The sequence below is a fragment of the Meles meles genome, chromosome 12, assembly GCF_922984935.1.
Source record: "Meles meles chromosome 12, mMelMel3.1 paternal haplotype, whole genome shotgun sequence".
Lineage (NCBI taxonomy): Eukaryota > Metazoa > Chordata > Mammalia > Carnivora > Mustelidae > Meles > Meles meles.
The window spans coordinates 12,945,721-12,962,093 of record NC_060077.1 but is presented as its reverse complement, the minus strand read 5'-3'; the positions used below and the strand labels follow the sequence as shown (position 1 = coordinate 12,962,093).

At 38.4% G+C, this 16,373-nt stretch overlaps 1 protein-coding gene across 3 annotated transcripts in view; it reads left to right on the top strand.

Annotated features, from left to right (window-relative positions):
* Positions 1-16,373, top strand: part of IFT81 (intraflagellar transport 81) — a 90,992-nt gene that overhangs the window by 37,696 nt on the left and 36,923 nt on the right. For all 3 annotated transcript variants that reach the window (XM_046025969.1, XM_046025970.1, XM_046025968.1), the window contains exon 12: positions 9,883-10,032. In XM_046025969.1, coding sequence (XP_045881925.1) covers positions 9,883-10,032 — 150 coding nt within the window. The remainder of the gene's footprint in view (positions 1-9,882; positions 10,033-16,373) is intronic.

Here is a 16,373-nt window from a genome sequence, read left to right as displayed (position 1 = left end):
GTTCTAAAAGATATTAAATGGATAAAAAGAGAAAGAACATCTGGCAAATTCCATTTGGATCACAAAGAAATCTGTAAAATTAGCCCTGAAGCTAGAAGCTAGCTCTATAAAGCTTTAATCTTATTGATCTCAGCATTTAAAATGATGGCTGTTCTTTCATAAATGTCAGATTTAGGTTACAAATGTATATTGGTCCAAATGATTAGTAATAGTTGCTATAATGGACCTTGCTGCACAGTGACAAGCTTTGTAGTTCACTGTAATGACAAATTTGCTTTATTAACCTGCTATAGTGCACTATAGAAAGCTTTTCCTTGATGTCCCAAGAATTTGTTGCTTATCGCCTATGCCAGAGTTCCTTTAAAAATTATTTTTAGGGATATGAACATTGGGGAGGGTATGTGCTATGGTGAATGCTATGAAGTATGTAAACCTGGCGATTCATAGATCTGTACCCCTGGGGCTAATAATATATGTTTATAAAAAAATTTAAAAAATGTTATAAAATTATTTTTAGGGACTCCTGGGTGGCTCAGTCTTTTAAGCCACTGCCTTCAGCTCAGGTCTCCTTATTCAGTGGGGAGCTTGCTTCTCTCTCTGCCTCTGCCTGCCACTCTGCCAGCTTATGCTCTCTCTCTCTTTCTCTGATAAATAAATAAATAAAATCTTTAAACAAATTATTTTTAAAATTAAGTATTTAAAAAATAAGTCCCAAAAAATTCACTCATAACTCTTTATCTGCCCCACACAACAGCTATTTTTATTTCTTAATTCTCTCCCAGTCTTGACATACATATATATATATATGCATATATAAATATATATTATATTTACATATATTTATATATATATAAAATTCTACAGAGTTGTACTGAGAGTATATCGATTTGTAATTGCTTGCAGTAGTAAGTATTCTATTTTAGTTCTCAAGAGCATCCATTACACCTAGATTTTTACTTTTCTGCTTAGTCTAATTCCTTGACATTGCTTTCTTCTTTACTATTTAGAAGAAACAGTAATCATCTCTTATTTTCTAGGTACTCCTTCACTATACTCAAACAGAATGACAGACATTATTAATCACTATCCATTATTTGATTTTTATAGAATTTTAGTATATTTTATAGATTTTATTTAAAAACTACCAGTTTTGGGCGCCTGGGTAGCCCAGTAAGTTAAAGCCTCTGCCTTCGGCTCAGGTCATGATCCTGGGGTCCTGGGATCGAGCCCCACATCAGGCTCTCCGCTCAGCAAGGGAGCCTGCTTCCTCCTCTCTCTCTGCCTGTCTCTGTGCTTACTTGTGATCTCTGTCAAATAAATAAATAAAATCTTTAAAACTAAAAAAATTTTAAAAATAAAAATAAAAATAAAAACTACCAGTTTTATTTTAGACAAATAATCATTCATTTTTTTTTTTTTAAAGATTTCATTTATTTATTTGACAGAGAGAGAGATCACAAGTAGGCAGAGAGGCAGGCAGAGAGAGAGGAGGAAGCAGGCTCCCCGCAGAGCAGAGAGCCCGACGCGGGGCTCGATCCCAGGACCCTGAGATCATGACCTGAGCCGAAGGCAGCGGCTTAATCCACTGAGCCACCCAGGTGCCCCTCATTCATTTTTTTAATGGTAACATTGTATGGTTTGATCTTCAAAGGTTCTAAAAACTCTCTACATTGTAATAAATTATCTTCAAGAATTGGCTACTATAGGGGCACCTGGGTGGCTCAGTGGGTTAAGCCTCTGCCTTTGGCTCAGGTCATGATCTCAGGGTCCTGGGATGGAGCCCCCACATCGGGCTCCCTGCTCAGCAGGGAGGCTGCTTTCCTTCCTTTCTCTCTCTGCGTCTCTCTGCCTACTTGTGACCTCTCTCTCTCTCTGTCAAATGAATAAATAAAATCTTAAAAAAAAAAAAAGAATTGGCTATTGTAGAGTGGCAATTATGGTTCTTAATATTTGTAGATGTTTAGGTCAAGAATTTATTTTATTAAACCATTGTGGCATAATTAATTGTAACAATGATATCTCCTATTTATTGAATGCTACACTAGGCATTGTGCTAATTGCCTTACATGTATTTTCATATCACTCTAAGATAAGTATTGTTACCTCCTTTTTTAAAAATTTCAGTTGAATTGCTTATATAAAGACAAAACAGTAATTGCCTAAGGTCTCTTTAAGTGGTGGAGCCAGGATTTGAAATTACATTTCTCCAACTCCATGATCTTAACACCTCTCTGAACTGCTTCTGTGACCTTGTTAACTCCTAAGATGTTAATAATTAAGTTCTAAATGAAATTATTTGTGACTTTTTGCTCATATAAATTGTTACAACATGAAATTATGAGTAAATTTAATTTTTAATACCACAGGAAATGAGGATTTAGCCCTACACTTTCCATTCCCTGTCTACCTCCATATCCATCCTTCCATTTGTTAGAGCCTCCCAATGTAACGGCAATTTTTGGTTAAATCTTTACTTATTATTTCATTATGATAATTGTAGAAATACAGTTTACAGCTGAGCCACATAGTATACATAATTACATATCCTTTCTCGTACACTTTAAAAAAAATTAATACTGACCTCATTGTTTTGTTTTTGTTTGGTTAGTTTTTTCATGTATGTATCACCCACTCAGCTCCAGACCTTCTGATAGAATTGTACGATTTATCTTAATATGGCGTATGTTCAAACACAGTAATCTATTAATTATATTTTATAAACCTTAGGTGTAGTCTCTTTGGAGTCCCTCTCATTCTTCTGTTCCAGTCAGAAGATTTCTATTTAGACTTATTGTGAATTGTAGGCTTGCTGTAAACTGTAATCTAGGGCTTCATATTTCATCATCCTGGAAATTTCTTTAACCATTTTCCTGTTTTGGATCCCCTGCTTTCCACATCTCCCAAGTCTTCTCTTTCTTAGTTTATTTCCTGGTTGTAATAGAGAATGTACCTGAAAAAGAGAGATTTGGAAGGTACATTTTTGAGAATCTTGCTTGGGTAAAAGTTGTCTTTATTCCGTCTTGTCTTTACTCCATTCCATGCATGATTGATAGTTTGACCGAGTGATAAATTCTGGTTGAAAATCTTTTTCCCTGAGAATTTTGAAGACATTGTTCTATTGTCTTCAAGTATTCAGTGTTGCTGTCTGAGGCTGTTTTAATTTCTAGTCCTTTGATGCAACCTTTTATTATTGTTATTGTTATTTTACCTCTTCTCAAAACTTTTTGGGATTCTCTCTTTACCTCTGATTTTCTTTTATTTTATTTTTAATTCTTTCTCACTGTTCTTTATTTTTTCTCATACACACACATACAAAATAGGAAAGACATGCAATTTTTTGCCAAGTAGTTGGTTTGTTTTGAATGAGAAATATGAAATTAAACCCAAACCTATTATGACCATGGCCCAATTGCCTGGCCCTGACGGCTGGCCCCTTCTCTCCTTCCCTTCTGCCCCTGACGGTGAAGCCCCTTTTTGTTTTGTTTTGTTTTGTTCTTTTAATTTAATTTTTCATTGTTCTAAGATTCATTGTTTATGCACCACATCCAGTGCTCCATGCAATAATGCCCTCCTTAATACCCACCACCAGGCTCACTCAACCCCTCCAAAACCCTGTTTGTTTCTCATAGTTCATACCTCTGATTTTCTAAACTTTTAAGGTTATGGGGTTAAATAATCTTTTCGTCTTTCATTGAGTTGGGAATTCTATTGGTCCTTTCAGTTTAGAAACTTATTTTATATCCTTCAGTTCTGGAAATTGTTCTTGTATTATTTTTACTCTTTAAAAAAAATTTGGGAGGTGCCTAGGTAGCTTAGTTGGTAGGTCTCTGCCTTCGGTTCAGGTCATGATCCCAGGGTCCTCGGATTGAGCCCTGAGTTTGGCTTTCTGCTCATTGGGGAGCCTGCTTCTCCCTCTCCCTCTGCCTGCCACTTGCCCCGCTTTTGCGCTCTTTCTGTCAAATAAATAAATAATATAATAATAATAAATAAAATATTTTTTTTAAAAATTCTGTTCTGAAGCGCCTAGGTGACTCAGTGTGTTAAAGCCTCTGCCTTCAGCTCAAGTCACGATTCCAGGGTCCTGGGATTGAGCCCCACATTGCGCCCTCTGCTCAGCGGGGAGCCTGCCTACTTGTGATCTGTCTGTCAGATAAATAAATAAAATCTTAAAAAAAAAATTCTGTTCTTCTGGAACTCATTGGTTTGATTTGGGACCCTCTATATTGATTATGTAATGTATATTTACTTTTCAAAATGGTTAATTTTTAAGTTCATAAATCCTACACTCCCGTGGTATACAGGTGTTCCACTTCCTCCATATCTTCACCAACACTTAGTACTGAAGGACTTCTTTTTGGCAATTGGCTGGATGTTAAAATAGTATTTTACTGTGGTTTTAGTTTGTATTACTGATTACAAATGAGGCTGAGCATCTTTTAATATGCTTATTGGCTACCTTGTATTTCTCTTCAGCAAAGTGACTATTCAAGTATTTTATCCATTTTTCTTTCTTTTTTTAATATCCATTTTTCTACTGGATTATTTGCCTTTCATTTATTGATTTATAGGCTTAATTTATATATTTTGGACACAAGTCCTTTATTGGTCTAATGTGTTACAAATATGCTCTCTCAACTTGTGATTTATATTCCTGATCTCTTAATATATATTTTGACGAACAAAAGTTCTTGATTTTAGCTAAGTTAAGTTTATTGATTATCTATTTTAAGTTGTGCTTTTTGTGTTTTGTTTAATGGGGTGCCTGGGTGGCTCAGTGGATTAAGCCGCTGCCTTCGGCTCGGGTCGTGGTCTCGGGGTCCTGGGATCGAGCCCCGCGTCGGGCTCTCTGCTCCGCAGGAGCCTGCTTCCTCCTCTCTCTCTGCCTGTCTCTCTGCCTGCTTGTGATCTCTCTCTCTGTCAAATAAATAAAATAAAATCTTAAAAAAAAAAAAGAAATCCTTTCCTATCTCAAATGTATGGTGATATTTTCTTATATTCTAAAAGATATTTAGTTTTGTCTTTCACATTTAAGTCTGCAATCCAGTTGGAATTGATTTTTATATGTTATGAAGTAAGGGGTCCGTTAGTTGAAATTGTATTCTTTTCCCTCAGATTAGCCACAGCAACAGTCTACATAAACAAAATCCCTTTGAGAGCTTAAATCATTCTAAAAATACATAAAGTGTTCCTGAGACCAAATAGTTTGAGAATCCCTGACAGAGTCACAGGACAAATTAAAAGCTCCAGTAAAAAAGTGGGCTAGAGGGGTGCCTGGGTGGTTCAGTCGGTTGAGCGTCTGCCTTTGGCTCGGGGTCGTGGTCCCAGGGTCCTGGGATTGAACCCTGCGTCGGGCTCCCTGCTCAGCGGGGAGCCTGCTTCTCCCTCTCCCTCTGCCTGCTGTTCTGCCTACTTGTGCTCTCTCGCTCTCTTTCTCACTCTCTCTCTCTCTGTCAAATAAATAAATAAATAATCCTTAAAAAAAAAAAAAGTGGGCCAGAGATAAACAAATCGTTTTTTTAAAATTTCCCCAGATGAATAATGAACATGACAAAAAAGTGCATTTCCTTAATAAAGAAATGCAAATAAAAAGTAAAATACTATTTTAATTATCAAGTTGACAATTATTAAAAGTACTATAAATAGCCTTTGAAGGGCAGTTTGACAAAATATATCAAAACCTTATTTCCTTCTGACCATTTCTTGAAGTATGTCCTATAGAAATTGCTAAAAATGTTTCTGGGGGCGCTTGAGTGGCTCATTCATTAAGCATCTGCCTTCTGCTTGGTCCTGGGATCAAGCCCCACGTCGGGCTCCCTGTTCAGTGGGAAACCTGCTTCTCCCTCTCCACTCCCCCTGTTTGTGTGCCCTCTCTCACTGCCTCTCTCTTTCTCTCTGTGTCAAATAAATAAATAAGAAATCTTTTTTAAAAATATGTTTCTGATGTTTTAGCTTCAATATATTCATCTTCTTTTAATAACTTGAAAATTCAGAAATAACCTAAAATCTAAATGATTGTGAGAAGAAACTTCCAGTGGAGGTTCAAAAACATTTGATAATGTGTTTTCTTTCCTCAAATTCTTCTGGAGTAGTGGATTCCTTAGAGTGCTTTGATGGCCGCCTATTGTTTAATTGTATATAACCATCATTAATCTGGCCGAAACTACCCTTCCCTTAGGTAGTTTGTCCTGTGAATGTCAAATAATAACCAATTATCATAGAGCATATTGAGTAATTGGTGGGTTTGTTCTTCCACCAAAAATATTTATAGCTTTTATCTTTTAAAAATAATTCTGGAGCACAGCAAGATAAAAAAGGGAAAAATTGGCCTAGATAATACAGAAGATAGCAGATGAACAGGGTTGATTTCACTTTGGGCACTTTGCCCAGGACACTTTTAATAGAACATATAGTTACTCTAGGGATCCTGAGTCTGTGGTTATGTCAGGCTTACACATTTATTCTTTAAAAGGAGAAATTGCAGGTTATTGGACTCTAGGTGCATTGGTATGACTTAAATTTTTAAACTATTCCTGTAATCCAATCACTGATAATTTGCTGTGTGTGGGCTGGATTTCTTACTATTAAAACTAGGTTAATCATGGGTAGAAAAATATTTTGAACTTCCCTCTGTGAAAACACAGTGGCTTCTTCATTTCTTTCAAAGTTTAAGTCAAGTTTTAAAAGATGTCTAAACTAGGAATTAGATGGTTATTTTTATGTGAAGAATTTTTAATCTTACTATTGTTGAGGACTTTGCACTAAAAAATCAATCAAGTCTTTAAGGAAAAAAATCTCCTACTAAATTTTAGAAATGCTGTGCTCCCTATTTTACTACCTTACAATTTAGAATTATTGGCCTTATGGTTAGCCTTAAAAATTAGAAGGAAAAATAGCAACATGGTAGTAGAACTTGCACTGGAATAGTGGCTTTGAGTGAATTTTTCCTGTTTTCCAAAATTTCAGTTATATGTTAGTTACCTTATTATTATTTAGAGGGGGAGGGACGAGGGATAGTGGGAGAGAAAATCTTTTTTTTTTTAAAGACTTTATTTATTTGACACACAGAGAGATTGACAGAGAGAGAGGGAACACAAGCGGGGGGAGTGGGAGAGGGCAAAGTAGGCTTCCCACTGAGCAGGGAGCCAGACGTGGGGCTCTATCCCAGGACCCAGGATCCTCTATCCCAGGATCATGACCTGAGCTGAAGGCAGATGCTGAACAACTGAGCCACCCAGGTGCCCCTGAGAGAGAAAATCTTAAGCTGTCTCCACACCCAGCACAGAGTCTGTCATGGCACTTGACCTCATGACTCTGAGATCATGAACTTAGCTAAAATCAGGAGTTGGACACTTAACCTGTTGAGCCATCCAGACTCCCCTCCAAGGTATTTCTTTGAGCATCTTAGCCTTTTTAATACCCAATCCTTTTAAAGGCTAACTTGAGAAGAGTTATAATTTTATGAATAATAAAAGTAATGGGGTGTCTGGGTGGCTTAGTTCGTTAAGCATCTGACTCTTGATTCTGTCTCAGGTCATGATTTTGGGGTCATGAGATCAAGCCTACATCAGGTTCCATGCTCAGCACAGAGTCTGTTTGAGACTCTTTCTCCCTCTCTTTCCTTCTTTTATCCTTCTCCTGGTCACACATCTCTCTCTAAAATAAATAAATAAAATCTTTAAAAAATAAAAATTTCAAAAAAATTACCTTGTATTAGGTAAAATGGAAACTTACTTCATTTTGAAGTAATGTGCTTAAAAATAATAGGCCAAGGGAGCCTGGGTGGCTCAGTGGGTTAAAGCGTCTGCCTTCGGCTCAGGTCATGATCCTTGGGTCCTGGGATGGAGCCTCGAATTGGGCTTTCTGCTCAGCAGGAAGCCTGCTTCCTCCTCTCTCTCTCTCTCTCTCTCTGTCTGCCTCTCTGCCTGCTTGTGATCTCTGCCTGTCAAATAAATAAAATCTTTTAAAAAAATAATAGGCCAAATTCTTACTTGGAAATTTTCTTTATAATGTAGTTAATAAAAGGAAGAGCAGGAAGAAAAATTATTTTATGTAGTTTTAAAAAATCTGAAAATTACTAGTACAATGGTACATAAGAGGAAGGATTTTTTTTATGGGTTTTTTTAAAGATTTTATTTTTTATTTTTTATTTTATTTTTTTTTCCATTTTATTTATTTTTTCAGCGTAACAGTATTCATTCTTTTTGCACAACACCCAGTACTCCATGCAAAACGTGCCCTCCCCATTACCCACCACCTGTTCCCCCAACCTCCCACCCCTGACCCTTCAAAACCCTCAGGTTGTTTTTCAGAGTCCATAGTCTGGCTATGGACATTGGGAAGGGTAAGTGCTATCGTGAGTGCTGTGAAGTGTGTAAACCTGGCGATTCACAGACCTGTACCTCTGGGGATAAAAATACATTATATGTTTATTAAAAAAAAAAAAATTTGGAAGGAGAGGCGAACCATAGGATTTTTTTTTTTAAAGTATTATGTTCTGTTTCAGAAATACCATAAAATTTCTCACATTTGCTTCTGGCATTTGCTTCTTCTATCAAGCAATACTTTTAATGAGCCAGGATCTTTACACCTTCTGTTTCATCTACCTGGAATGTTATTCTTTGCCTCTTCCTCCTTCCTCCAACACACTCTTACTTCTTCAGTCTTGACTTATACGTAATTATTTTGAGAAGCTTGTCGTAATCCACCTCCTCTAAATCCCAAAACCCACCTTTTCTGCCTTCCTCCCAACCCAGGTTAAACTCCTATTATTTATTCTCAGGACCATTTTACTTCTTCTTAATGTTCACCATGATTGTAAATATCAGTTCAGTGTTTGTTTTTGCCGCTATTTCCTTAAGCTTGGTGAGGGCAGGACTTCTGAGTATCTTGTTTAGAGTTGTATTTTCTGTGTCTGGCACAGTGCCTAGTACATAATAGTAAGTACTATTTATCAAATGAATACCTTTGATTCCTATTCATTTTATATGCTTTTCCAGACTATAGTTGGTATTGCTTAATAGTGACGTCTTTCCATTAGAGTAGTTATAACTTTTTTTTTTAAGATTTTATTTATTTATTTGACAGACAAAGATCACAAGTAGGCAGAGAGGCAGGGCAGAGAGAGAGGAAGGGAAGCAGGCTCCCTGCTGAGCAGAGAGCCCAATGCGGGGCTCAATCCCAGGACCCCCAGGATCATGACCTGAGCCGAAGGCAGAGGCCTTAACCCACTGAGCCACCCAGGTGCCCCTAGAGTAGTTATAACTTTATATCATTAGTAGGTAAATAGCTGAATTAAGCAATTGTAAGCTCCCACTAATTTAGAATATTCTTAGCTTTTTAAGGTTTGGGATGAGTTTCATCCCAATGTCTCAGATGCTTCTTAGTGTATATAGTCACAGTACATTTCTTAAATGATAACTAAGAGCTACAAGTGTTAACTGTTCTAGTTGGCTATATTACTCTCAGTAGATGCAGTACTACCAAAATAGTACAATATAAAAGATATCACGATAAGATCACAGCCGAAGTTGGTTTCCTACTTTTTCTTTTTCTCTTCCTCCTTCTCTTCCTCCTCCTTTAGCCTTTTTACTTTTATAGGGTTGAGTTTCTGATTTTTTAAAATCCTTATTTGTAAAGCCCAAAACAAATAGCTTTTAAGTTAGGATTTACAATATTTAGATGGGTCCAAAGATTTAAATCTACACAAAATATTTTAATTGAGCAGTTAGTCTTTCCAAGTTTTCTAATGAAACTAAGTTGTTATTATATGCTTATGATACCCATGTTGGACAGGAGGCGATAAAATTTTTCTTATACATTGAGGTTCTATATGTTTGGCAATGACTTTTCTATTCATGAGGTTATATGTTGTATTCTTTACAGTTCAAACGATACGTCAGTAAACTCCGAAGCAAGAGTACAGTTTTCAAAAAGAAGCATCAAATAATCGCTGAATTTAAAGCTGAATTCGGTCTCTTGCAGAGGACAGAAGAACTTCTTAAACAACGTCATGAAAATATTCAACATCAACTGGTAATACAGTGTTATCTTGGGGTGCTAGAAATATAAATGCCAAGGGGTTTATGGGTTACAGGTGTATATTGAGGTCATTGTTTTTACTGAAAACACCATAAAATTATTAATGTTCTCTGATGAATTCCAGAGATATCATATAATATATAATAATAAATATTATTATTTATTTACTTATTTTAAAGATTTTAGAGAGAGAGTGTGCGCATCTGCATGAGCAGGGCTGGGGCAGAGGGAGAGGGCGAGAAGCTCAAGCAGACTCTGTACTGAGCACAGAACCTGATGTGGGGCTTGATCTCATGACCCTGAGATCATGACCTGAGCCGAAACCAAGAGTCAGATGCTTAACGAAGTGAGCCACACAGCTGCACCCTGATTCGTTTATTTTTTAATGTGGCTGTAAACACTAACTTTTTCATGTGTGCTGACTTTGGGGTAATTGATAGAAGTTGAATTCCAAGTAGATTTTTCTTTGGTTAGCTAATTAATGTAAGAAAAATTATCATACCAAGAGAGTGACTATAAAATATTTTTGTCATGGCCTGCTGGGCAGAAATTTCTAAGCAACTACTTCCGTGGAGTTCTGAAAAGAAGTATCTAGGAAAGGTACCATATGGAAGATTGCCTGCAGGCTTATTCCTTATGTATTTGTGCCTTAGTTGTCAGGAATGAGTTAAGCCCAGAATAGTCCCTCTGACAGCAAAATCTCATCATGGACATCATCAGTTCCTTAGAATTTTCTTGAATTGGATTTTTGTTCCTTTCACCCACGGGGAAATTATTTCCTCAGGATGTTGGTTTACCAGCTATCATCAGTATGGTGGATATGAATGAAGTTTCAACCAGTCGTGGTTAAGCTGGCAATATGAACTTTCTGTCTCATGCTGTTGAATATTGTTTGCTTCTAGGGAACTTAAGATAGAAAATTCACTGTGCATAATGATACTGCTTTCAAAATTGATAGGTTGTGATTGTGTTCTTGGTCACCTCAAAAGCATTTTCCAATTTCCATTATAATTTCTTTGATCTATGGATTATTGCTTAAAACCAAGTGTTGCTTAAAACCAAACATTTTCTAGTTACCTTTCAGTTACTGACTTCTACCTTATTTCCACTGTGACCAGAGAACATTCTGTGTAATTTTAGTCATTTGAAATTTGTTGAGTATTGTATTATGGTCCAGCAAATGGTCTATTCTGGTAATTATCCCAGAACAGTTGAGAAGAATGTATATTCTACAGTTTGGGGGGATGGTGTTCTCTGTGTGTCAGTTCAGTTAAGTGTGTTAACCATGATTTCAAATCTTTCATATTCCCATTGATATTATTGTCTGCTTGTTCTGTTAGTTATTGAGAGAGGTGTGTTAATTCTATGATTATGATTATTGCTTTCTTTCTTTTTTTAGTCCCATCAGTTTTTTCTTTACATTTCTTCTTAAGCTGGGTTTCCTAGAAGCAGAGCCTAAGAGGGGAATACTTTGTATAAGTGATTTATTGAGGGAGGGAGTACCTTCAGAAGGAGGGGAATGAGGGAAGCAGATAGGGCAGCAGAAAAGAGCAAGCAAGGATGTAGTCCTGACTAGACAGTATCATTTTGATTCTGTGAGGAATTTTGGAGCTCAAATTGCAGTGTGAAGTTGATTCCATCTTGAGGCAAAGGGGCTGGACTTTTTACTCCTATATCAGTCAGTCAGTGCTGTGGCACGGTATAACCTCCTAGCCCAATGCGAGGGTATCCTCTGTAGAAGGGAACAACTGTGAACCTTTAGCAATCAACAACTCTTATGGCAGGTTGCAGATGAGGTCTGAATGAGGCACCAACGACAACCATTACAGTCTACCCCTTGCAATGCTGGGATCTACCTGTTTCTCATGTTAAATTGACTCCATTTGAGTATAGCTTCTACAGGATTCTGGTTGATCACAATTTCTACGAAAATGTGTAGGAGGACGGTTAAACAGGACCAAGGAAAACTCTCGTTGCTACATTTGGTCCCAAGGACATACTAATACTCAACATCTTCTTCCTTTACCATCCATTCTAGATTTCCTTCATGTTTGGCACCTTCACTGGTCTAAATGACTTTCATGGTGGGATGACCCAGTCCCTCATCTTTAAGAGGTGTGAGACTCTAGGAACCATGATCTTAGCAGGCTGCGGTTGCTGTATTACTCATTTACTGCTAAAACTGGGCATGGGAGGACCAAGATGTGCCCTAATGGATCACCTGAGTGTCAAACATATTCCTATTTGCCCTTATTTATAGCAGCATTTGTATAACAAAATGATGTCCTGTCAATATAATACCTTTATTCTTTGCCTGCTGGTCTACAGGCGTGAGGACCCCAAATGACAAGATGGTCACCAGAGCATTAAGTTTAAAGGCCTTTTAATATGCCTCCTGGTAAAAGCATGCCCACTCTGAAAACCAGAAGATCTATACCTCCAGAGCCTACAGGTGTCAGGAAGGGAAACATAATTCCTTAAGTGGATAAGCGGGCACCCTAGTGAGTGGTGACTCTCATACCTTCATTCCATAGTTCCAAGACCCATGTATTCTTTCTGTTGGCAACACAGCACTAAATGGTAGGCATTGGTTTAAAATGTATACTCCATCCATCCTGAAGAGTAGAACTCATCCTCACAGGCCATCAGCTCTAAGCTGTACCTTAGTTGTATTTTCACAAGGCCCTTCTACCAATATCTCAGGGTATTAGCTTCCTGGATGGTGTGATATGTGGTACAGTGACTGAATCCAGTGATCACGTGTCCACCACCATATCTCCTATGCCATAAAGTAATCCCATGGCCTGAGTGATATTTATACAGAATTCCACATCAGTAGACCAGATACTCTGAGCCCTTGGATAGTGATGCTGGCTAAAAGCACTGGGGGCAAGAAAAGCAAATACTTAACCTAGAATATGGGTCAGTCCAGTTCAGGATGAAATGTTTCCCTTTTTAAGGCAGAAGATTGGTTTCTTCAAGGTATGATTCTATAGCTAGAGCTCAGGATTGATCTCTGTCTTGTTGCCAGGTCAGACATTTGTCAGTGCAAGTAGCTAGACCGTCATTGGAGAGAGAGAGCCCATGCTATTTGGCCCTTGCTTAGCCTCCATCTTTGCCAGCATAGCCATTCTGTTCATGAGCCCATTGTCCAAGGGCTGGGGGGCCAGTGACAGAGGGTGCCTGACATCTACTGGCCAAATCATCCTTCCCACTTGATCTTTTCGTACTCTCTTCTGCTTTGGAAATTCTCTAGTGGCCGTTAGCATATGATATAAAGAGAAAAGATCTTTACACTTAATGTGTTACTCCCGTAGGTCTATCTGCATGCCTCTTCCACAGACCTCCGTGTCCCCAGTCTTCCAGTCCTGGTACCTAGTTCTCCCAGATCCCTGACCAACAAGTTAAGCCACTTGCCACTGCCCAGAGGATATAAGATAATCTAGAGGTTCAAGGTTCTCAAGTGAGTCTATGTAGGTATTCCATCCTGGACTCAGTAGTACCCTTAGAGCCCTGACTTTGTCACAGAATATATTCAGCCTTTTCTTAAGTTTTACCCTATTAACAATTAAGTTGTGTGCCTGGTTTTCAGCTTCCACTGCCCTTCAGCCATAGGAAATGAGGGTTTCTTTAAAGCTCCTAAGAAGGTTCTCTGACCTTACCACTTTGCTTTAAATTAATGGTTAGTATATTTGAGGCTGTCATTTTATCTCTTCAACTATACATGGAGCATAGCAACAGTCACCCCAATTCCATTGTCCCTTTAGTTATTATTTCTGCATACTTTCCAAATACCAGCCACTTGTACCAACTAGTGCATCCCTGTGACAGTTCAAGAAACGGACACCAAGATGGGATTAGATGTACCAAAGATTTGCTGGAGGAAATACTGTGAAAGATAAAGGGAAGGGAGCAAGAGGAGGCAGGGAAAACCATTAAGGCCCTACTGCAGGACTGACAACTATGAAGGGAGAGAAAAGAAGGAGGTTTGTGTAGGAAGAGCCTCAGACTGCAGCACAGTTTTAGGAAAGTTTTGATGAGGATGAGGGGGAGTTCCTGAGCCAGTCACCCGCTAGAGGAGTCCCCTGTCAGGCAGAAACAGGCCAGCACTAGTACTATTGCCGTGTTCAGTCATGCTAGGAGCAGCCTGGGGGAAGCATAGGCTTGGTAGGAACACAACTCTGGATCCAGAGGGGCAGCAGTTGTGCCTGTCCGTCAAGTCCATTTCAGTGGGGTCTCCCGAAGGAGATCTGAGCTCCCAAAGGAGTCCATTCTCATGACTGCTGCAGTCACCCTCTGCTCAGTTCACTGCAAATCTTAGCAGTGGGACTAACAATATTCACCCTGCCACTAGTGTTGGGCCCTCCGGTTCCATTTATTCAGTGAGTAATCCCACTCTAGAAGCCCATTTTTATGGTTTGGTCACGTTCTCTGAAAGCAGAACCTGAAACAAGAATTCTTAACTGCTCCTAGAGTTAAGAGAGAGAGTGCTCTTAGGAGAAAGGAAGTGAAGGAACCAGAATGAAGTAGTGAGGAAAAGTGGATTCATCTGGAGTCCAGTTTCAGTCTGATCCCCTGAGGAACTCTGGAATGCAAATTGCATCATACAGTTAGTCACGTCTTTAGGCAAGAAAATTACCTTTTTGTATCCCACAGTCAGTCAGTTGTATGCTGTGGACCCTTTCTATCTTTCTATCTTCCAAGAGTTGGTGTGATACAGTTCCTATTCAGCCAAGAAATTTATTTATCTGATAAATTCATCTGGGTGTCTGTTTCTATTATCCGTCTTTTTTTCTCTTGATTTTCAGACATGTTACTTTGCTTACCTAGTACCTTTTTATTGAATTCCAGGCTCTGAAAACACTTCCTTCCTTAAAAGAACATTTGGGGTTTTTTTCCTCATAGATCATCTTGATCCAGTTTTGCTAAAGCTGGTATTTTTCTCTTATTCTAAGATGCAGCCCTTATACCTGGGGCAGAAACTCTACTCCCAGGAAATAGTACTTACACCTAGCACCGAGCTCTTACTCTTAGGTTATGACCCTTACTCCTTAGTAGCCTTTCTGGGGTTTCAGCTGATAGTCTGGAGCAACACACTTTGAAAGTCTTGAATTCCTACCTCTGTCTCCCTAGTACTATGAGATACCGAAGTCTTAGCCCAGTTTTTTAGTCACCCATCTACTGATTTCCACTTGATTGCTAGGAGTCTTACCCTCTTATGCACAGTTTAGAGTTTGGTAATCCCCAAAGAGGAAATTGCATTTAGAATTTTGGGCTAATACTCTATAGTTCCCTCTACTCCTTTCTTAGGAGTCTCAATTTTATTGGCAGCCCCAAATTCCAACTCTTCTTCCATTCCCTCTCTCCTTTTCTTTCTTTCCTTTTGGTTCTTCCATCCTGTTTTGAACCCTGTCCAATGAGGTTGTAGTCTTTTTCCTAGTTGGCCTATTAGCAGTGTTTGACATAGTTGATCACTCCCTCATCCTTTATCTTTTAATAAACTACACTCTCCTTGTTCTTCTCCCTTACTAGCGCCCCTATATTCCTACTCTGGGGCCGATTTCTTCTCATCTAAGATCTAAAAATTGGAGTTCCTAGGCTTAGCCCTTAGATCTCTTTTCTTCTTTCACTCCCTTGGTTATCTTATCCTGTCTCATGGATTTAAAGACCTTCTTTATGAAGACAATTCCCAACTCTATATCTCTAACCTAGATTTCTCCTCAAATTCCAGTCTTATATGTATAATGTCTTGACCTCTTATTGAGTATCTACTGGACATTTCAAATTTTTTAAATGTGCAAAACTAGATTTCTGATCTTCATTACTCCCTCAAACCTGGCCTTACAGAGTCTTTCTCATTTCAACAAACAGCAGCTCCATCCCCTCAGTTCTACAGGCCAGAAACTTTAGTCATCCTTTACCCCTCACTGTTCCTCACACCCTACATCTAATCTGTCTTAATATTTTGTTGGTCTACCTTAAAATAGACCACTTCTCATTACCTCTACCACCACCATCTGACTCATGCTACCCATTATCTGTAAACTGAATTATTTGAGTAGTCTTCTAACTGGCTTCCTTTGTCCCTCTATAGTTTGATCTCAGCACAGATGTTAAAGTGGCCATTTAAAAATTCCTTTACTCTGAACCACCCAACAAGCCTCCCATCTCATTTAAAATAAGCCTAAGCTCTTTCATTGGCCTAAAAATAAAGTAACCATATAATTTATCATCTAAAGTAGGACACTTTTGAAAATGCAAAGGACAGTAGACATTAACCGAGACTGTTCCAGCAAACCATCTGACTCCTACGTGATTCCCTACCCCCCAACCTC